This window comes from Vombatus ursinus, unplaced genomic scaffold, assembly GCF_900497805.2.
Source record: "Vombatus ursinus unplaced genomic scaffold, bare-nosed wombat genome assembly UNPS02014847.1, whole genome shotgun sequence".
In the NCBI taxonomy this organism is placed as follows: Eukaryota; Metazoa; Chordata; class Mammalia; order Diprotodontia; family Vombatidae; genus Vombatus; species Vombatus ursinus.
Window position 1 is genome coordinate 6,243,288 of NW_020954625.1, and position 22,905 is coordinate 6,266,192.

Consider the following 22,905-nt stretch of genomic DNA (forward strand, 5'->3'; position numbering starts at 1 on the left):
ATCCTTCCAGGTTAGGAGCACTGGATCTTCAAGGCCCTTTATGGTGTCTTAGGACAGCGTTCTAGTGACCTGGGATCTCCTATATGTTGGACTCACTGCATTTTTCAAGGTTCCCACCTTGAGGTTTTCAGGACTTCGTACTTGGGACTTTCTTGTGGGGGAGGAAAGAGAGGCCTTGACTCTTGCTATCACCAGACAGAGCCCTTTAGGGTATATGTGGCTTGAACCAGCTCTCTAGGGTTAATTACATAACAAAAGGTGTAGATACATAACATTCTTATGAAACATGAGTGTAGAAAATCTGAAATGTGATAGAAATTTCATGAATTTGGTACCTTAGCATAAGTCTGATAGGTCCAGGAGGAAAAAAAAAGATGCAGTGGTGGGAAGACATGAATGTGATGATATTAACAAGAGGTTTTCTTGTATGTTTTTTCATATTATTAGGGAGAAGCATGGCGACTGCATTGGAAATCTGATTAGGACTGAAGATGTCCAGACTATTTGTAGTGGACAATATTTACATACCTTCCAGCATAAACATGGTACAATACCTAATACAAACCTCATGGTGGGAGACAGAGTCGTTCTAAGTGGAGAAGAAAGAAGGTTGCTTGCTTTAAGTAGTGGATATGTGAAAGAGATCAGCATGACCACTGTCACCTGTTTACTAGACAGGTGAATCCATTTCTTTTGTTTTTGAAGGATCAATAAAAATATTTAAGTAATGGGGGTAGAGAAATTTTTTTTTTGGGTTGGGCAATGGGGTTAAGTGACTTGCCTAGAGTCACACAGCTAGGGGGTAGAGAAATTTTTAAAAGTTGTTTTGCAAATTAGACTGTCTTGGCTAAATGTCCTGGTTGACTCTATTGGTTGAATATTGAGATAAGATTGAATAGTTGAATAGATAATTGAAAAGACAAAAGGAAGGCCTCCGTTTCCTTGTTTAGATCCTCATTGGAGGAAGTCCAAGAACCCTTGTATAAGGATGAGACAGGTTAGGAAGGTGTGGAGGGATGTACGTGCACTGACCAGATGTGAGTCCAACCAAGTAGTGGGTGTTCTATCTGAACCCTTTGAAATCTGCTTTTCCAAAATAAAGGCTGCATGATGAACTCTTCTCAGCTTCCCTTTCCTACTCTATCACAGACTCGAAGAAGTTGTCATATCCTCCCAAAGTTCCCATCATGTCCACTGTAGCAACCAACTTATTACTACTTATTAAAAAGTTAGCTCCTGTAGCTTCATCGATATTGGAAGCTCCTGGTGAGCATCCTCCTTCAGCCAACACAGAAAAGTTACTGCTCTGGGTAGAGAGTGGCTGGGGGCCTCGAGAGGTTATGAACTCTTTGGGGTCACCCTGCCAGGACTTGGCAGTCCTTGGCCAGCCTTGAACCTAGGCCTGCCTACAAGACCCTCCTCTATCCATTACAGCCTACTGCTTCTCCAGTGATACATAGGTTGTGTTATAGTCTCTATTTCTTCTTGCTTGGTTCTGCATTTCGAGTGGACAGCTGAGGCCATGGATTAGTTTGAGGGCTTTCATGAATTTTGTCTCCTGTGACCTTCTTCATGCTTCTATTACCGTTCTTTCTACATTATGGCTACTCTGGATGGGATTAGCTTGGGGAATATATAGAAGCAGTTCTCTTCCTTTCCAGGTGAAAGCCCTTTAATTCAATTTTCAAGACTACCAGCAAATACATTTTTATGTCCCTCTGTTAGCTGCATCCAGGAGCCCATCTTTCCTATGTTTTAAACAGTGGTTAATTCTGAACTCCATGTTCAGAATTATCATTTTAACTAGTTGTTTACTGCCTATGTTTGGCTTAAATTGGTATCTTCTAAATGAAGAATGTTTTTCTATATGTGCATTTTATTTTGTTTCAGGAATTTGTCAAAATTACCTGAGTCAACTTTGTTTAGATTAGACTATGAAGAAAGAATTGGTGGTATTGAAACTCCGCTAGGAAACCTTTCTAAACTGATGGAAAACACCCCTACCAGGTAGGTAGCAGTACGTAACTCAGCATTTCAGCAGGCTTTTTGAGAACACTGTAGTAAAACAACTTTTCTTCTTCCCAGTGAAAAGCTTCGAGATTTAATCATTGACTTCCGTGAACCACAGTTTATAGAGTACCTGAGTTCTGTGCTTCCACATGAAGCAAAGGATAGAGTTGCCCACATTTTAAAAGGTAGAATCTATAGTTGGGGTTATTTTTTATTCATTTCTGTTTGTTCTACTTACTATTAAAACTGTAACATAGCCTCTGTTTGACCAGTCATCAGTAGATGAGATACTCCCACCAGTAGAGTAGATCATACCCATTGCTGCTCATGACCTTCTTTAAATCTTTCAGAGAGAGATCACATCAAGGGTTTGGGGGCAGAGAGGCAGCTAGGTGGCACAGTAGATAGAGTGCCAGGCTTGGAGTCAGGAAGATCTGAGTGCAAATTCAGACTCATGCACTTATTAGCTGTGTGACCCTGGGCAAGTCACTTAACCTCTGTTTGCCTCAGTTTTCTCACCTGTAAAATGGGGATAATGATAATACCTTCCTCCCAAGGCTGTTATAAGGATCAAAGTGCTTAGCACAGTGCCTGAAGGAAGTACTATGTAAATGTTAGCTGTTCAGCTGTTCCTCTACATCTGTTGCCTTTGTGTGAATACTATTGCAGCTCTGTGCCATATCCACCAGTTGGCCCTTGTTGGTGCTATATGATTGGCCAAATCCCTATTCCACACATAGATTTCTTTGGTTATTCAAAGATTCTAGTATTCTATACTATTTAGCTATTCAGCATCCCTGGAAGAGTATTGGTAGTTAAAATAAAGATGAGTTTTTGTTTAAAGAAAAGCTAGAGGTAATTGAAAACGTTGCCCCATTTGCCAAATTCTGTCGAGCCTGTGGTCTTCCTCCTAATCTTATCTAGCCTCAGTCCATTGTCCATCTGCAGCATCTTTCCACCGTGAATGTACTTCTGGACCATCTCTAAGGGTTGTCCATCCGTCTGAATGCACATATTGGAACATCAGAACGCGTCACGCTCTTGGTTTTTCCTTTGTGGATAGTTAGGCTGTCCCTTTTGAGTAATGGTGAATCTCATTTAGGAGGTTCCAGGAGTGTTTCTGGGCTGGATACAATCAACACAATATCTTTCTGACTTAGAAGCATCTGGAGGGCCTCCCCATTTAGATGGTACTCCCTTTGGATTTAGATTATGCTCTAGACATCCTCCGTGATCATGGCAAATACCTCTGATTAGCACTTTTATACCTCAACAGATGTTATTAATCAAATGGTTGTTGAATGAAGTTACTCCTGTTGTAATCTCTCCCAAGGAATCTCCATAAGAGAGATCACATAGGAGGAAAACCTTTACAGCTGTGTTTTGCTCCACGAAATCCAGTGCCTTTCTGTGGTCAAACGGTCAGCCCAGTGAGGTGTCTTCTCTTCTGTACTTTTCACTTCTTGGTGTGGCCAATTGGCCACAGCCTGCCTCTTTGCTCTCATTGCTCCATCAAGGCTGCCTGCAGTGCAGACACTGTAGCTTATCTTCAGGGAGAGCCTGTGAGTGGCCCTCTTGCTTAGCTGCCCCTTCTTGTTGTGGGCTGGCCACAGCTGGAGTCTGTCATGACCCAGCTCCGCGTCCTCCCACAGTATGACTCCTTGTTGATCACTGAGGCAGGATCTCAGTCAGGTCACCAGCAGCTGAGCCAGTATTTGTAATGTGCTTAAACCCTGTGATTCTTGGCACCCTCTGCCCCTTTTTCTGCTCTTGTCTCACTTATCACTGCAGAGGCAGAGGGGGCAGGGGACTGCAGGCCATCTTGTATTCATCTCTGTTTCGTGGGTGGTCGTGGTCAAAGGATTCATCGCCCCGTGGCTGGCCTAGTGATGCTGAGCCTCTCTGTTCTTAACTTGCTGCTTCTCAGTCAGTTGTGGGAGGTACCCCGAAAGCCTTTCTTTCAAGGGAGCCCTGGTGAGCCCCTGTGCTTCTGTGGTACGGCCTTTGAGAGCCCACAGTCGCTTCCGGGTGGAGGAAGCTGCATCATAGTTTGTGAGGGGGTCAGAACTAAAATATTGTTCTAACAATACTTTCTTTCCTGTTTAAAATCCATCTTTTCTTCTAAAATATTTTTTAATGATTTTTTTTCTGAAATATTTTTAAAATATAGGTTTGAATAAACCCCAGAGGCAAGCAATGAAAAAAGTACTTCTTTCAAAAGACTACACGCTTATTGTTGGTATGCCTGGAACTGGGAAAACCACAACAATATGTGCCCTCGTAAGGATCTGTATCTTTACTTGTAAATAACGTCTCTGTCAGCCTCTTTTCAATTCAAAGGACGCGCTTAGAGAAGCAAATGTGAATGAAAAATATCTCTACGAAATGGCTTTTTCTCTCATTTTGAGATAGCAACATTATAACCCTGAACTGACAAAATAGTTGCCATCATGTACTAAATTTGTTGCATTTTGCATTTCATAGTCTCTGGCTTGTGTGTGTTTTATGTGTTCCTCTTCCCTATACAAGTGGTAAACTATACTGAGGGTTAGACACTGGGCATTGTAAGCTTTCTTAGATTTTACTTATGTTGGCAAACTTAAAGTAATCTTGTAGAAAATTAAAGGTTTAACAGTTTAAGAACATAATGTTACCAGTATTGTTAATACTGGATTATCTTTATTCAGTGGTTTGGCTTTCTAATGGAAACCTGTTTTCCTTCACTCTCTTGAGTATATTAAGAATTACCTGGAATTTAAGGTAATTTTTTCTTTTCCCCTGTCCCATTCTTAGGTGAGGATCCTCTATGTTTGTGGCTTCAGCGTTTTGTTGACCAGTTACACTCACTCTGCTGTTGATAACATTCTTTTGAAGTTAATGAAATTTAAAGTAGGATTTTTGCGTTTGGGCCAAACTCAGAAGGTTCATCCCAGCATTCAGAAATTTACAGAGGAGGAAATCTGCCGAGAAAAAGCTATTAAATCCTTAACTGGTCTGGAGGAGCTCTATAACAGTCAAGTAAGCAGAATACTGACGTGATATTGCTGACATTTGCTTCTGTGGCGTCATAATAAGCAAGCGAATTTGAACATATGAAAATCACACCCAGTGACATGTATTACTTTGTTTTTGTGCTGCCGTAGAGAGAAGGGATTTTTAAAAATCTTCCTGGAAATCCTTATTTGGCATTTTATAAAATTTTGGGAAGAGATTTTTTACTATCTTACTACCTTTGATAGACTTCACTCTTCTCAGCAATGCAAGGATCTAAGACATCTCCAAGGGACTCATGGTGGAAAGTGCTGTGCACATCCAGAGGGGGAACTGTGGAGTCTGGATGCCGATCAAAGCATCCTATTTGCTCTTTTTTTTCCTTCTATTTTGTTTTGTTTCTTCTTTCTTGTGGTTCCTCCTATTGGTTCTAATTCTTCTTTATGGCATGACTAATGTAAAAATATGTTTAATAGGAATGTATATGTAGAGCCTATATCAGATTGCCCCATGTCTTGGGGAGGGTGAAGGGGAAGGAGAGGGGAAAAGTTTGGCAACTTAAAAGCTTATGGAGGGGCAGCTAGGTGGCTCAATGCATAGAGCTCCAGCCTTGGAGTCAGGAGGACCTGAGTTCAAATGTGGCCTCTGACACTTGACACTTAACTAGCTGTGTGACCCTGGGCAAGCCACTTAACCCCATTGCCTAGCAAAAAACAAAAAATCTTGTTACTTTGCATTTAGTTTTTTTTTTCTGGAGCCAAATGCAACACACTACTGTCAGATTGTATTTTAAAATAATTTTTTCTTGTTTATTTTTAGCCTATAGTTGCAACAACATGTATGGGAATAAACCACCCAATATTTTCCCGGAGACGATTTGATTTTTGTATTGTGGATGAAGCTTCCCAGATTAGCCAGCCAGCATGCCTGGGCCCACTCTTTTTTTCATCTAGGTTTGTACTGGTAGGAGACCACCTGCAGCTTCCTCCCCTTGTGCTGAATAGTGAAGCAAGGTAAGAAATGCATGGTCAGAGATCACTGGATTTTCACTAAGTGTGATTTCCCTCATGGAATTTAGTGTTCAGTGCACTGATTTATATATTTGATTTGATAATAGAGGTCTTGGCATGAGTGAAAGTTTATTCAAGAGGCTGGAGCAGAAACGGAATGCTGTTGTTCAGTTGACTGTGCAGTATAGAATGAACAGGTATTTCTCTCTCTGAACCCACATCCCTATTCTAATGAGCTTTGGTTCCCCCCAGCTCTCCCATCTTAGCCTATCCCTCAAGCCCTTTAGATCCCAGCTGCAGCCTCAAGAAGCTCCTCTCTGTCCGTGAACTTTAAAACTAATACTCAAGAGTCTTTCTTCAAGATCTTCTGGCTTGCTCTCCACTGCCATTTATAGATTGTTCTTCTACCGGGAGAGCTGAATAACTTTTCTTTTCCTGTGGTCCATTCAAATTTTTTTTAAATTAATTAATTTATTTGTAGTTTTCCACATTCAATTCCTTAAGATTTTGAGTTTTAAATTTTCTCTGCTTCCCTCCCCTTCCCAAGACAGCATGCAATCTGATATAGGCTCTATTTTATATACATTCTTTTTTGGGGGGGTGGGTGGCTAGGCAATGGGGTTAAGTGACTTGCCCAGGGTCACACAGCTACTAAGTATTATGTGTCTGAAGCCGAATTTGAACTCAGGTCCTCCTGAATCCAGGGCCGGTGCTCTATCCACTGCGCCACCTACCTGCCCCTATATACATTCTTATTAAACATTTTCACATTAGTCATGTTATAAAGAAGAATTAGAACCAATAGGAGGAACCACAAAAAAAGAAGAAACAAAACAAAACAGGAGGAAAAAAAAAGAGCAAATAGTATGCTTCAATCTGTATTCAGACTCCATAGTTCTCTCTCTGGATGTGGATAGCATTTTCCATCATGAGTCCTTTGGTGTTGATTTAGATCCTTGCATTGCTGAAGACAGCTAAGTCTGTCAAAGTCAGTCATCACACAATGTGGCTGTTACTGTGTACAACATTCTCCTGGTTCTGCTCACTTCACTCAGCATCAGTTCATACAAGTCTTCCTAGGTTTTTCTGAAATCTGCCTGCTCACCATTTCTTATGGAACAAATAGTATTCTATTACATTCATATACCACAACTTGTTCAGCCATTCTCCATTTGAGGGGCATCCCCTCAATTTCCAATTCTTTGCCACCACAAAAAGAGCTGCTATAGATATTTTTGTACATGTGGGTCCTTTCCCCATTTGTATGATCTTTTTGGAATATAGCCTTAGAAGTGCTATTGCTGGGTCAAAGGGTATGCACATTTTTATATTCCTTTGGGCATAGTTCCAAATTGCTCTCCAGAATAGTTGGATGAGTTCACAACTCTACCACCAATGCATTAGTGTTCCAATTTTCCCGCATCTTGTTCAGCATCTATCATTTTCCTGTTTTGTCATGTTGGCCAATCTGATAGGTGTGAATTGTTTTGATTAGCATTTCTCTAATCAGTAGTGATTTAGGGCATTTTTTGTATGATTATAGAGAGCTTTAATTTCTTCATCTGAAAACTGCCTGTTCATATCCTTTGACTATCAATTGGGGAATGCATTCAATCTTTTTTATACCTTCATCTGTCTCCATATCCTTGTTGTTCTTACCTTCCAGGTTACTCACCCATTTTCTCACTGACTTTAGGACCTTAGTCACTGTTTTTTTCTTTACTCAATTTTCTGTCATAGTCCATGGGGACATTAGCATTCATGTTTCCTTCTTCAATCCACCCGCTTTCTCTGCATGATGTAATGGCCACACCTCAGATTTGTCTATTTTTAAGAATTACATCATCTCAAGTATCTGAGACTTTAAGATTAAACTTTCCAACAATAACTTCCTGTATCTCTACCTCTCTGACGTTTTCCTTCACACTGAACCTGTTCTTGACCTCTTTTCCCTTGCCTATTGTCACTTTCTCGCTCTGTCTCTCGATTTCTGGTTTCACTTGAGTCCACACCTAGCCTGACATCTCCTCTGTTCTAGCTAACCTAGCTTACTCTTTAAGACTTAACTTTCTCCCTTCTTCGTGACTTGTCTTGGGATATGGAATGGCCTTCCTCTCCCTTTTCACCTGCTGAATTTTTGGTCCTCTTTAAAAGCCCAGTTCAACTTGCCACCTCCTCAGGAAGCCTTCCCTGTTGCCCAGGTGGATAATGACATCACAGAACTGAGATCTGCCCTTTTTCTAATCTGCTTATCATACAACACTACATATTCTAGTTTGGGGCCCTGCTGTCTTATCCTTCTATTATGTACTTTCAAGCTTCATGAGGAGAGTGATTGCATCTAATTTTAACTTGGAATCTCCCCTAATTCCTAGTAACGTGCTCTTGAAAGAGTAGGTCTTCAATGTGTTTACTGAATTAATGAATGTTCACAGTGTTAGTTAAATTTGATTTTTTCCATGAAATTTTATTTACCAAAATTAATAATGTTGTTTCTAATCCTTTCAGCACAGTTATGTCCTTAAGTAATAAGCTCGTGTATGAAGGAAAACTGGAGTGTGGATCAGAAAAAGTAGCCAATGCCACCGTCAGCCTCCCCCACCTGAAAGATGTGATACTGGACCTCCAAGCTCACAGAGATTATTCTGAAACTTTTTGGCTGAGGGGGGCATTCGAACCAAAGAATCCTGTCTGTTTTCTTAACACAGAAAAGGTAAATATCTTAGTGTCACTTTTTTAATAAATTGTATCTCTCCAGACATGTTATGTTATATTATTTAAATCTCTATAAATTAATTTGGGAAACGTCAACATTTGTACTATATTTGTTCAACCTAATCGTGTGCTGGGAAAGCATGCCTCTATTTGTTCATTTCTTCTTTAATCTCTTTTTGTGTGTGTGTGTGTGAGAGAGATTTGGGGTTAAATGACTTGCACAGGGTCACCCAGTGTTATGTGTCTGAGGTTGAATTTGTACTCAGGTCCTCCTGACACCAGGGCTGGTGCTCTATCCACTGCACCACCTAGCTGCCCCTTTTTAATCTGTTTCAAAGTCATTTTGAAGTTGCCTTTATAGAGAGCTCGTATATATCTCTGGAAATTAGTAACCTATTATGCTCTTTAGAAGGATTATACCATAGTAGGGATAGCAAGGGTCCTGACTACATTGATCTTGGAAAAGTTCAGGTATAAGTCTAGATAACCATTATTTCTGTTTGTTTAGCTTTAAAGTAATTGTACTAAATAAGAAATCATCTATTAGGATTCTGATGAGTAGGTCTAGCTAACTCGCCTGCAGGATCTCCTGGAGCATGCAATTTCGTGGATTTGTCAAGGTCAGTTTTTTGATTCTCAGCTTTAGTTTTCAGGATTTTGATTCCACAGAATCTCAGAATTGGAAGGAAAGATTTCCGAAGCCCTATAGTCCAACTTGTGCTTGAATCAGAATTTCTTACACAATATACCTGCCAAGTGGTCATCAAACTTGGCAGGAGGAACCAGCTACCTCCTAGGCTAGCCTTGTTCCACTTGGGGAAAGCTCTTGTTAGAGGAACAGAGATTTAGAGCTGGAAAGAGCCCCACAAGTCATCTTGTCCTAGCCCCTCATTTTAAAGATGGAAACTGAGACCCAGAGAGGAAAGTGACTGGCTTAAGGCTACACCGGCAGCGTGTAGCAGAGCTGGGATTTGAATCTAGGTCTTTTAACTTCAAACCCAGTCCCCTTTCCATTCACCACACTGCTTGTCATCCCTTGTTAGCAAGCTTTTCTGTATGTCTACAAAGTCTACTTCTCCGTACCTTCCATACCATTACTCCTGATTCTTCCCTCTGGGGCCAAGCAGAACAAATCTACACTATATTCTTCTGTTTCAAAGGTTGTCACATATCCAGGTAGTATGGGCAGCTAGGTGCCACAGTAGACAGAATACTGGGCTTTGCGTCAGGAAGGTTGAGTTCAAATCTAGCCTCATATACTTACCAGCTGTGTGACCCTGGGTAAGTCACTTAATCTCTGTTAGCCTCAGCTTCCTCATCTGTAAAATGGGGATAAGAATAGTACCTACCTCCTAGGATTGTTGTGAGGATCAAATGAGATATTTGTAAGTGCTTAGCACAATGCCTGGCATATAGTAAGCGCTATATAAATGTTAGCTATTATCATTATAATTATTGTTATTACCTAAAGACAGCTTATTATGTCTACCCTGAGTCCTCTCTTTTCTAGCCTAATTATCTCCAGTTCTTCCAACTTATCTTAATAGTCACTGAAAGGATACCAGACTCTGAGTAATTTTTTCAACTTAATGAAATTGATAACAGGCTTATTTACAAACCAAAATGCCAAAGTATTAATTCACATTGAGGGATGTACCTTTCCAGTGCCAGGATTACCAATATCTGGTGTCAAGGTACCTTGAAAACTCAGTTTTCCTGATGAGCATGGCATAACTGCCAAAGAATTGTGGGGCAGATCTGGAGAATGAGTACTTGGGCAGTAGCCCGCAGTGCATTGGCATCTCTGTAGGTAATTTTATAGCAGGTTGTTGAATCTACTCTTCAGGTTATTTTTTTTTACATGTTTTTGGTTGTTTGCTTTTCTTTCTTAGGTTCCAGCACCAGAGCAGGCTGAAAAGGGCGGTGTGAGTAACATAACAGAAGCCAAGTTAATTGTTTTCCTGGCCTCAATTTTTATAAAGGTATTTTGAAATGTATTTTGCTTGCTGAGGTTAAAATATCGTTATGGCAGGTTTTGTTTTAATTTTAACAAAATTCATCTAAAATATGTATAGTTTCCATTAAGCATAGTCATCTATGGTTAAGAAATAAGGTTACGTTACATTGCCAGTCCCAGGTATGGTAGGTACTGGTTGGAAATTTCACAGAATCATAGAATTTTGGAGCTGGGAGAAACTTTAGCTCTCATTTTGGCTAAGGGGACCTAACTCTGGGGTCAATGAACTTTTTAAAATAAAATTTTTTTATTTTATATTAATTTTTAAATATTATTTAATCTTATATAACATTATTATAATTAGTATAATTGTTATAGTTAGTATATTAATATAAATATATAATCTATAATGTATTGATAATGTTAATATTGTATTTAATGTTATAGAATATTATTATATTTACTATTATAGAATATTTAAAATTTTTTGATAACTATTTCAATATAATTGGTTTCCTGGGTATTTTATTTTATGCATTTAAAAACATTATTCTGAAATGGGTACATAGGCTTCAGTGGACTGCCAGAGTGATCCAGGACATAACAAAGGTTAATCTCTGTTCTAGTCAAAGCTCCTCATTTTATAAACAGAAACAATATGAACCAGAGAGGATAAAGTACTTGCCTAATGTCATCAGAGTAATTAAAGCAGAGCTTGGATTCACACCAAAGTCTCCTGACTCTATTCACTATAGACCTTGAATTTTTCCAGAGTAGTCCTAATTTCAAGAAAATAAAGTGTCTTTTTTTTTTTTTTTTTTTTTTTGGCGAGGCAATTGGGGTTGACTTGCCCAGAGTCACACAGCTAGCAAGTGTTAATGTGTCTGAGGCCAGATTTGAACTCAGATCTTCCTGACTCCAGGGCCGGTGCTCTATCCACTGCGCCACCTAGCTGCCCCAATAAAGTGTATTTTTAATGAGGCTTTGCAAGAGCACTATTTTTTTATCTGGCAATATGTGCTAATTTGGGGATGTATGCTGTTTTTGCCTTCATCGAAGTAGTTGATTGAAATTGTTGAACAGAACAGGACCAAAAAATGCAGTCCTGTGTGCTCCACTAGAGATGTCCTCAAGTTTGGATTCAGTCAAAGGGCTGCACTTGAGGACCTAGAGGGCCACATGTACCCTTGAGGCCACAGGTTCCCCACCCCTGGCCTAGGATAATATTGGTTCTTTAATCTCCACTTTTTGGATTCAGTTGTTTAATTAACTCCGAATCCACCTAACTATGTACTGTCATTCAGGTCATGTCTTTTCATCTTATTCGCAGGGATACAGGGAGTGATTTTGTCACATGCATGTCTTTTGTTGTTGTTGTTGTTGTTTTTATTAATTTATTTTGATTTATCAACAATGACTTTCATAAGCTTTTTAGTTTTAAGTTTTTCTCTGCCTCCCTCCCCAAGACGGCCTGCAGTCTGATATAGGCTCTACATATACATTCCTATTAAACGTATTTTCACATTAGTCATGTTGTAAGGAAGAATTAGAACCAACAGGAGGAACCATCAGAAAGAAGAAACAAAACAAAACAGAAGAAAAAAAATAGCAAAGAGTATGCTTCGATCTGCATTCAAACTCCATAGTTCTTTCTCTGGATGTGGATAGCATTTTCCATCATGAGACTTTTGGAGATCCTTGCATTGCTGAGAAGGGCTAAGTCTATCAATGTCAGTCATCACACAATGTTGCTCTTACTGTGTACAATGTTCTCCTGGTTTTGCTCACTTCACTCAGCATCAGTCCATACAAGTCTTTCCAGGATTTTCTGAAGCCTGCTTGCTCATCATTTCTTATAGCACAATAGTATTCCATTACATTCATATACCACAACTTGTTCAGCCATTCCCCAATTGATGGGCATCCTTTTAATTTCCAATTCTTTGCCACCACAGAAAGAGCTCCTATAAATATTTTTGTACATAGGAGTCATTTCCCCATTTGTATGATCTCTTTGGGATACAGCCCTAGAAGTGCTATTGCTGGGTCAAAGGGTATGCACATTTTTATAATCCTTTGGGCATAGTTCCAAATTGTTCTCCAGAATGGTTGGATCATTTCACAACTACACCAACAACGCATTAGTGTTTCAATTTTTCCATATCTTTTCTAACATTTATCATTTTCCTGTTTTGTCATGTTGGCCAATCTGATAGTGTGATGTGATATCTCAGAGTTGTTTTGATTTGCATTTCTCTAATCAGTAGTGATTGGAGCATTTTTTCATATGACTCTAGATGGCTTTAATTTCTTCATCTGAGAACTGCCTGTTCATATCCTTTGACCATTTATCAATTGGGGAATGACTTGTATTCTTGTAAGTTTGACTTAATTCTCTACATATTTTAGAAATGAGGCCCTTATCAGAGATACTGGTTGTAAAAATTCTTCCCCAATTTTCTACTTTCCTTCTAATCTTGTTTGCATTGGTTTTGTCTGTGCAAAAACTTTTCAATTTAATGTAATCAAAATTATCTATTTTGCATTTTGTAATGTTCTCTATCTCCTATTTGGTCATGAATTCTTCTCCATAAATCTGATAGGTATACTATTCCTTGCTCTTCCAGTTTGCTTATAGTATCAGCCTTTATATCTAAATCAGTCACATGTATGTCTTGCTGAAATTTCAGTCTACTGTTTCTTTACTGTTCCCCTGATTTATCAAGCTAGTAACCCTTTCAAAATAAAGATACGTGGTTACTGTGGTGTAACTTGTAAAGAACCCATACAGGCTCAGAATGACTGTTGCTTCCCTTTCTAAGTGGTCACAAATCATCCTTTTAATAAAATATGCTAGAGATATAATGACCATAACAATATAGGAAAAACAAAAGAATGCTAAAACGAAGCCCAAATTAGAGTGATTGTCATGACCAATGGTGGTCTTGGAGAAGACAGCATCAAACATATCCTTCCCCTTTCTATAGAGAAATGTGTCTGCCACTGGAGGGGTATGGGGGCGAGAAACTGTGGGTATAAGATGTCGCATCTGCAATGAAACTCCGTTGTTGTGATTGGTTTTGCTTAAGTCTTTTCTTTCTGAGAGAGCACTCATAGTGGGGGGTTGGGAAGGATATATTTAGAAATCTCTGATGTAGAAATAATAGACATCAGTTTAAAATGTTGTATTTAGTAAAGAGGTTTAAAAAACAAATTTATGATTTTGCCATGGATTGAAGAACAACCTGCTTGTGAGACTTTAGTCTCATCCTGGGAAATAGTGGTCTTGCTTTGGAACAAATGAGAATCAAGGATCATTGTGGTGCTCACTTCTTGAAAAAAACGGGGTCATTTATTCCTTTAGGTGTACCATGAAAGTCTTCAAATTTGTGGACGTTTTAGTCAAATTATTGAGGAAGAGTCATGATTTTCAGGTTATCGTATGTTTTTTTCCTTTTAGGCAGGTTGTAATCCCTTGGACATTGGTGTCATTGCTCCATACAGACAGCAGCTAAAAACCATCACCGCTTTGCTGACTCGTTCCTCCGTCAGTACAGTAGAAGTTAATACTGTGGACAAATATCAAGGAAGGGATAAAAGCATCATTCTAGTATCTTTTGTTAGAAGTAATAAAGATGGAACTGTGAGTGAATTTTGTTTGTGCTGATATGTATATGAGAAGCATTTTCTTAAATTGTTAACATTATTTTACAACTAGTAAATTAGTTGTGTCCATTATTCCTTGATTTAATTTTTTATTTTATTTGGCACTGCCCATATTTGAAAATTATACCCAGAGCATCATCTCTTCTATCTAATTGTCGTATTTGCAGTATGGGCCAATTGTGTCTCTTTCTGAAATTCATAATGTGTTAATTGTTGTTCTTCAAACTCTGAATTTAACTGAATTCTGAAAACCTAAGACAAAATTTGTAATCATCTTTGTTGCTACAGCTTGGTGAGCTTTTAAAGGATTGGAGGCGCCTTAATGTTGCCATCACAAGAGCCAAACACAAGCTGGTGTTGCTGGGCTGTGTGCCGTCCCTGAGCCGCTATCCTCCTGTGGAGAAGCTGCTTCATTATCTCAAGTCAGAAAACAAGATATCCTTTTTTTTGTGTCTAGTTGCTCACGAGAGAGCCTTCACTTTAAGTGATATGATTTTCTTGATATGGGCATGATATAATATTTCAGTTTATAAATTCCCCTCCTTGCAACAACCAGTGAAGACAACAAAGCTAACAGGTTCATGTGACTTGCTCAGGATGACACAGTCATCCATCTTTTAACTTCCAGTCCTCTTGACTCTAAGGGTGACTCTGGCCATTATGTCCTGGTGTTTCTCATAACAACCCCTGTTTGTCCTGTGCTCAAAGATTTAAGAAGATGCCTTCCTCGTAGAGACTCCATGATGTCCTTGGGAAAAGTGGTTTTCCCACTTAGCAGGTGAGGGAACTGAGGTTCAGGGAGATGGAAGGAGCTTATTTGCCCACGGTCCCCCAGGCAGTATCAGAGCCCAGATCCAACAGGCCCCACTCCCTTCCAGGCCAGGTTGCTTTCCACTACCCTGTACTGCTTCCTGAGCATCAGGCTTTCTATTTATGTATTTTACCAGGCCCTGGATGTGCGCTTATCAGTTCCTAACGACAACTGTGAGAATATGGTGCAAGGATTATTGTCTTTATCATGTCGGTGAGAAACTTAAGGCTTGGAGAAGTTGTCATTTACCCAGGGTTGCACACCAGGCTGATGAAAGATTGGAGCTGAGCCACAAAGCAAGGCGTATGTTCGCTGTCCTTGTCACCTCTCTGAGCTCCTGGGCATTGCACCTATCCTGTTCTGTGGCTAGTGGATTGAGAGAAGTGGACAAATAAAAGAAAGGGGAAGAAGAAATATTAAAGGAGGAGGCCAGGAATAATTAATAATAATAGCTCACCTGTAGCACTTACTATGTGCCAGAGCCTGTGCTAAGCACTTTACAAACATGACCTCATTTGATCCTCACAGCAGCCCTGGGAGGTAGGTCTGTTAACCCCACTTTACAGATGAAGAGATTGAGGCAAACAGAAACTTCAGTGACTCTCAGTTTCTCATAGCTAGTAAATGTCTGAGACTGGGTTTGAACTCGGGGCTTTCTGACTCCAGGCCCAATGCATTGCACCACCTAGCTGCCCCTAAGTAATGGTCGATAAGGTAAGAGATGTGGGGAAAGGGACATAATTTCTTACTTAGGCAGGTTGCTCCTCACTTCCTTTCTCATTCATGCTACAAACTATAGCCTTGTTCACTCTGGGACCTGGCATTCTATAAACAGAGCATGAGGCAGGGCTAAGTCATGATTTTTATGGCAGGAGATGACCTTTTTTAAAAGAATAATAAAGCTCTTTGGCAAAGACATAGCTTTCTGCTTAAATGAAAAATCCTTACAGTTGTTTTAGCAGTATTATATATGGACTTGTGCCATAAACCATTAAAGTATAATGTCCTTAAATATCCAGTCACACACTGTCTGTGGGGACACATGATATGAATTGTATTTTCCTTAACAGCTTTACATTTTCGATCTTCCTTTGGGAGCACATGAAAGTATTTGTCAACATAATGTGTGATGACTTCGAAGGTGAAAACACCATTTCAGCTGCTTTTTCAAGACTTGAGAACCTCTTTTACACTCTGCATTCTAATATTTAAATAGCCAAGTGCCTATGGTTAATAATTTTATGTGGATTTTCTAAATTGGATGAAATGTTAGCCTTTCTAACATCTTCCTAAGAATCCAAACTAATTAATACACTAAATGAGATTTGGCTCAAATGGTATTAAATGCCTATCCAGGATCTTCTTCTTTCTAACTTTGTTCTAAATTTATAAAAGATTTAACTTGGTACAGAATTCTTGTTGTGAGCCCTAGAACTATGAAGTATTAAGACTTTGTAGTTTAAGTAAACTTTTTAAAAATATGGTATTAGAAAAGGAGACTTGATTTCCCCCCCCTTTGCTTTGAAAATAGATGCATTTCTGGAAAGTTAAGAATTTTAGGACCTACATTAGCCTTGTGGATTTAATGCCTGGTTATTTACGAGAAAAAAAATTGGATTTTTTAAAAGACTATCTAGGGAATTAGGTTTATTCATGTCATAATTGATATTCGTGTGGCAGTAAGACCAAGTTTTTGGTTCTTTTTATAAGTCTGTAATCCAAATCCCTTCCATAAAGGATGGCAGTCTTTCCAGGGTGCTAATTTTATTTTACTTATCTTTTTTTGGGGGGGGGGTTGGTCTCACAGTTCCAATCCTGGACATTTTGCTCTTGTTTCAAGTTTGAACATGTTAGATACATTACTGAATTTAAAGTTGTTTCCAATGAATTTTAATAGGGAACAGAATATTAGATTTACCCTTATTTTCAGAGTTAAACTTACTGTTTAGACCAAGTAGAAAAAGTGTCTACATGTTTTATTCTGTTCATGTTTACATATTTCTAGCCTCATTTAGGTAAATTAGGTACCGTGTCTTTTATGTAAAAATGTGGTGAAAATCAGTTGTTTCGTGTTTGTTATTTATTTGATCCATATGGCTTAACTTAAATTTGAACGTCTTTCAATGCACGTTTACTGGTAAGGCATTTTTAACAGGTTCATTTGTGTGTAAAAATGGTGCCTCTACCTCCTGTTTTTGTCAGAATGTGCCAAATAAATTCTAGTTTTCCACCTCTCTGGCGTTAGTGCTGCATTTGCCATTCCAGAACACGCCTTAATTCTGGAAGGAAAGAAGGGAGGCAGGAGGGGAAGCAGGGAGGCCGTCCCGCTGGCTCCCAGGTCCGGGCTGCACGACCCTCGCCCACGCCCTCCCGCCCGCGGGCCCGGAGTCCCACGCCCACGGGCCCATCCCAGGCCGGCCCTTAGCTACCGGTCTCCCCTCGAGGCCCGGGCTCGGGCTGCAACCCCCGGCAGGTCTGACGTAGCACTGAATTGGGCGGGAGGCGGGGAACCGAGGGAGCGGAGGGCGGAGCCAAGCCGGGAGCTTGAGGCGCCAATCACGCCCCAGGCCCAATCGGAGCTCAGCCTGCGGGCCGCTCCCTCGCCCCGCCTCTTTGGCCCCTCTGGGCGTGGCTCCGTCCACATCGCGTCTCGGTTCTGTGTTCCCGTCCCCTAGTCTAGACTCGGCCTGGTTCTTCCGTCGGCGTCTCCCGTCGCCCCGCCCCCTTACGTAGTGCTGGGCATGGTCGGATGCGTCTTCTCCCCCTCACCCCCCACCCCTCTGGCGTCGCTCCGCCCTCCTGGCGCGGGGCCCTCCTCCTCCTCTTCCTTGGCACCTCCCCCGGCGCTCTCGCTCTTGTCACCTGTGGTCTCAGTTGGGCCGCCGTCTCGCCCTTCCCCCACGGCGCGTCTGCCTCCGAGCTCCGTGCCCCGGCCCGGGCTCGCTGCGCTCCTCCGGCCGCAGGGGGGCGCTGTGGCCCGCGCGCGTCACGCCCGCTCGGGGACGCTGTGGCGGCGGCGGCTGTGGCTGTGGGCCTGGAAGCGAGACCAGCCGCTCCTAGAGCCCGAAGCAGAGCTGCTGCCGCCGCCCCCGCCGCCATGGGTAAGGAGGGGCCGGGGTCTTGGGGTGCGACGGAAAAGGGGAAGCCTAGCCTCCAAGCCTGGTCGTCATGGCAACGTGGGGGCCGCCACCACACCCCCCCCCCAGCTGCCGCGGGGGGAGGGGAGGGGAGCGGGGCCTGGGTCAGCCGGGGCCGCGGGGCCGGGCGGGGTGACATGACAAGTCCGCAGGGTCCTCGTTCTGGAACTGCAAGAGACTTTCAAGACCCGCTCCTTGGACAGCAGAGGAAACTGAGGCCCGGAGAGGGCCCGGGAGCCCCGACTGGACCCTCCCCAGGCCGGGGGCGGCAGGGGGGCCCGGGCCGGGGCACGCCCAGTCTGGCGGCGGGGCGAGGCTCGGACCGCCTTGCCCCGCGCACGGCGTCCGGAGGTCGGGCAGGCTCGCCTGCTTGAAGCGCCCACTGTGTGCCGGGCACTGGGCTGAGGGCCGGGCCTTGTAGACAAAGGGACTGCCCCGGACCCCTGGGGGCTGTCACGGGGCGGAGGGGGCAGCACGTGCACAGTGTATGCCCACACATACGTGTCATGGCATGACCATGTACATACTTGCGCGTGTGTAAGCATGATGCTTCAAACGCGGGGCGGGGGGAGGCCTTGGAAAACCTACCCAGGGCGGCGTTTGAGTCGAGTCTTGGAGGAGAGATTTGGTTCCATTCTTGGCTGTCCTTGTGTGGCGGTAGTCAAGTTATTTAACTTCTTCGGGGCTCTGTTTCCTGTCTCTAAAGTGAGGGATTAGACTGGATGTTCTCTGAGGTCCCTTCTGGCTCCTGTCAGTAAGTAAGCATGTATTAAGCACCTGCTGTGTGCCAGAAACTGTGCTATGCACTTGAGATAACAGACAAAAGCCAGTTCCCAGCCCTCTTGTGGGAGGTTGGGGAGATTGACAGTGAATATTAATATATACATAAGTGCACACACACACACACACACACACACACACAAAATATATCCAGGATAATTTTAGGAGAAGGCACTGGAAGCTGGGGAAAGAAGAAATGCTTCATGTAGAAGGTGGTGCCTGAGCTAAGCCTTGCTGAGCTGAGCCTTGAATGATGTTTGATGATTGCCAGTGGAAAAAGAAGATAGAAACAGAAGGTGGTCTTGCCTATGAGGAACAGTAATAAGAAGGCTAGTATGGCTGGGCTATAGTATACACGAAAGGAAGTGACATATAATATTGAAAGGCAGATTGGTATCAGATTGAGTAAGGTATAAATGCATAGCACAGGAATTTATACTTGATCTTAGAGGTATTAGCAAACTGGAGTTTATTGGGGGTTAGGGGGTGACATGATCAGAGTTATCTTTAGGAAAATCCCTTTAGAAGCTGTGCGGAGGATGGATTGGAGGGAGGAGAGAACTAGAGCAAAGAGTCCGACCAGGACATGAGAACAGTCCAGATGAGTGGCAGCAAGGCCCTAAGTGAGGTGATGGCTGTGTGAATGAAGCACAGGGGATAAATTGGAAAGATGTGGTAGCAGAAACAACAGTATTTAGCAACTGAGTGGATGTGGGGTGAGTCAGAGCAAGTTGCCTAGACTGGCATTGAAGCTGAAAACTTCTGTGACTGGGAGGAAGATGGTACCCCCAACAGAAATAGAGAATGTCAGAAGCAGGGAAGGTTTGTGGGGGGAAGATAGTGAGTTCTTTGAACATGTTGTGTTTAAAATGTCTGATGGGTACCTAGGCCCTCTCACAAAAACCCTTCAGCACTTCTGTGCATCCTGTCCAGTGGCAGATCTGCGGTCACAGACTTAGTGAAATGCCAGCATGTCAGCTGGGAAGTATTTAAAGAGATCATCTGTTAGTACAAGCCCTTCATTTGACAAAGGAACAGCACCTTGGAGTATATGCATTCTCTGATCCTGTCTTGGATAGGATCATTTCTCTAGCTGTGATTTGAAATGCTTCTCCATTTCCTCATCTTACAATCAAGAGGCGTATGAGGTCTCTGCCAACTTTAAATCCTAGAATACGAAAAAAGAAAGAAATCTTTCAGTGCTGGTTAAGTGATTATACAACAACCACTCCTTTGTCCTGGTTGCCTTACCCCATGCTAGTGGTGTGATGGACACTAAAGCAGTCACGTTCTGTGTTTCGCAATATATAATTATCTTAAATGCCTAGTCATTTACTGCAAAAACATTTCCAAGATTGTAGCCATTAATCATTGATGTGGGGATTCCTTCTTCCGGTGCTGGTCTTAATCTACCCATACCATCTTCTGTGGTTCTTGCCTCTCTTCTCCCACAAATTCTCCATACAGGATCCAGCCAGCTTACGCCAGAGGTGTTGCTTTTAAAACGTTCTTTGGGTACCTTTGGAGCATGTAGACAGTCTATTTGTTATCATGCCCAACCCACTTCCTTTTCTTGAACATACATTTTTTTGGATGCTATCTTTTATTACCACTTCCTCTGTGCAAGTCATTGTTGGGAATATGCTACTTTTGTTCTCCAGGAAATTTTGAGAAATCGCATGAGTTATTATTATATGCAATTTAAAAATGTTATGAGTGAATATCTTTTTTTTTTTTACCAGTTTGATAGCCAATCTCATTTCTAGCTATCAGTGCACAAAGTTAGTGCAGGTTTGGAAGCATCCTTGTAAGCAAGAAAGATAACAGAAATCACTGTATCAAATAGTGGGTGTTTTTGAACCCTGGACTCTGTCTAATGGAAAAAAGTAATATTACTCTGTTTATTTGAATGCTAGGCTGAAAACTGGGCAACCCAAGAACTCCTACCAATTCTATGAATTAAATTACTTCTGCCAAAATCATCTACTTTTCCTTGCTTCTGTTTTTTTCTATGTTTACTTTGCAATATATACTGCTAGTCTTTATGTAATAGTTGTGAAAATTGACACGAAGTCTGGGCGATGACTTGCCAAGTTTTTAAGAAGATTTTAAATATTGTTGAAAGTTAAATATAGTTGAAAAGAAATCAGTCAATCAGTATTAGGTATCTGTTATGTGCCATATACCATGCTAAGCAGATGGATACAAGACAAAAACCCTGTCCTCGAGTCTCTTACAGTGTAGCTTGTTGGAGACAATGTGGATATCTGCAGGGATATACACACTAAATACATTGTGATTTGGGGGGGGGAAGCACTAGCATCTGTGGGGAGCAGGAAAGGCTTCGATCTAGTAGGTGGTACCTGAGCTGAACCTGGAAGGAAAGGAGGCACAGGGCACAGTTACGCAAAGGTATGGCAATAGTAAATCATTTATGAAGAACAGTCCTTTATTTCACCTCAGTTTCAGTTAAAGCAAAAAACTGGGTTCAGGAATTTCAGGAAATTGGTACTTGGGAATCTGATACAAACAGGAGCTTATTATGCCACAAAGCAAGCAAGCAAACAAAAGCATATATACACGTAACGCTATGTGGCAACATAAACAGACAGAAGTTTGTCCCTATTGGGGAAGGCCTGTGTATCAGGAAGGAAATACACTCAAAGTTGGAGTTTAGGAGGTGAAATTATTTACCATAAGAATGAGCGTAGTTGAGAACAGGTCATCCATGTCAGATTTAGGAGGGAGCGTTCCTTATCAGACCCAGATGCAGTAGGAAAGTTTCTGGGGGGCACTTACTGATCGATACCAGGCTTGAGTAAGATTTTGGGGGAGTTTCTTTATGGGGATCCTAAACTAAGTTAACTTTCTTTTTTTTTATTAGTTTATTTTGATTTCTCAACAATCACTTCCATAAGCTTTTGAGTTTCAAATTTTAAGTTAGCTTTCTAAAGTAGCAGAAAGAGGATGACTCAAGCCCCCTGCAAGCAAATCGAGAGTTCCATCCAATCAAAAGCTGCTAGTATTATCCACCTAGCACTTAATATGGGTCAGAACAGTGGAAGAGTACAAACTGTCTTTGCCTGTATGCTTGTATGGACATTAGGACCACTTAGCCTAAATGACTCCATGTTGGAGTCCTATCAACATAATTGTAACATGAAAAATAAATTTTTTATAGTGATCACAAACAGCAGGCGAGTTTGACTGGACCTTTGAAAGGGAATAATGCGTAAGAAGACTGGAAAGCTAGATTAAGGATAAGCTATAAAAAGGCTTTAAATGCTAACACAGAAGTGTTTATATTTGATCATGGGGTAATAAGGAACCACTGGAGTTATCTGAATAGAGGGGTGACATGGTTAAGCCTATGCTTTAGGAAAAACATTTTGGCAACAGTGTGGAAAATGGTTTGGAGTGGGGAGAGAGTTGGGGCAAAGAGACCAATCAGTAAGCTATTATAATAGTTCAGGCAAAGTGCAATAAGAATCTGAACTATTGTGATTAGAAATAACAAGATTTGGCAACTGAGTGTTTATCTAGAATGAGTTAGAAGATGGTGGTATTCTCACCAATAATAGGGAATTTCAGAAGAGGGATAGGTTGAGAGAGAAAGGAGAATTCACTTTCAGATATTTGGGACCCCTACAAGGACATCTAGTTTGAAATGTCCAGTATTCAGTGAGAAGATTTAGATGGAGAAATGAAAGGGACCCAGGCCAGAGCCTTAATTTATGTCCACAGTGAGGGGGCACATACAAATGATTGTTTAGCAAAGGAAACTGAAAAGAGTACTCTTAGGTAGGAAAAGCAAGAGAGCATTGTCAT

The 22,905-nt window shown here is 41.4% G+C and overlaps 2 protein-coding genes across 5 annotated transcripts in view; both read left to right on the top strand.

Annotated features, from left to right (window-relative positions):
• The window catches only part of DNA2 (DNA replication helicase/nuclease 2), a 42,248-nt gene extending 24,856 nt beyond the window's left edge, over positions 1-17,392 (top strand). For both annotated transcript variants that reach the window (XM_027840528.1, XM_027840529.1), the window contains exons 10-21: positions 448-678; positions 1,891-2,007; positions 2,086-2,195; positions 4,181-4,290; positions 4,804-5,028; positions 5,821-6,014; positions 6,119-6,208; positions 8,520-8,724; positions 10,619-10,708; positions 14,144-14,326; positions 14,638-14,784; positions 16,237-17,392. In XM_027840528.1, the coding sequence (XP_027696329.1) occupies positions 448-678; positions 1,891-2,007; positions 2,086-2,195; positions 4,181-4,290; positions 4,804-5,028; positions 5,821-6,014; positions 6,119-6,208; positions 8,520-8,724; positions 10,619-10,708; positions 14,144-14,326; positions 14,638-14,784; positions 16,237-16,290 (1,756 nt within the window). In that variant the 3' untranslated portion in view covers positions 16,291-17,392. The remainder of the gene's footprint in view (positions 1-447; positions 679-1,890; positions 2,008-2,085; positions 2,196-4,180; positions 4,291-4,803; positions 5,029-5,820; positions 6,015-6,118; positions 6,209-8,519; positions 8,725-10,618; positions 10,709-14,143; positions 14,327-14,637; positions 14,785-16,236) is intronic.
• Positions 17,393-18,178: 786 nt separating this feature from the next.
• Positions 18,179-22,905, top strand: part of RUFY2 (RUN and FYVE domain containing 2) — a 53,684-nt gene continuing 48,957 nt past the window's right edge. For all 3 annotated transcript variants that reach the window (XM_027840614.1, XM_027840615.1, XM_027840618.1), the window contains exon 1: positions 18,179-18,261. In XM_027840614.1, the coding sequence (XP_027696415.1) occupies positions 18,258-18,261 (4 nt within the window). In that variant the 5' untranslated portion in view covers positions 18,179-18,257. The remainder of the gene's footprint in view (positions 18,262-22,905) is intronic.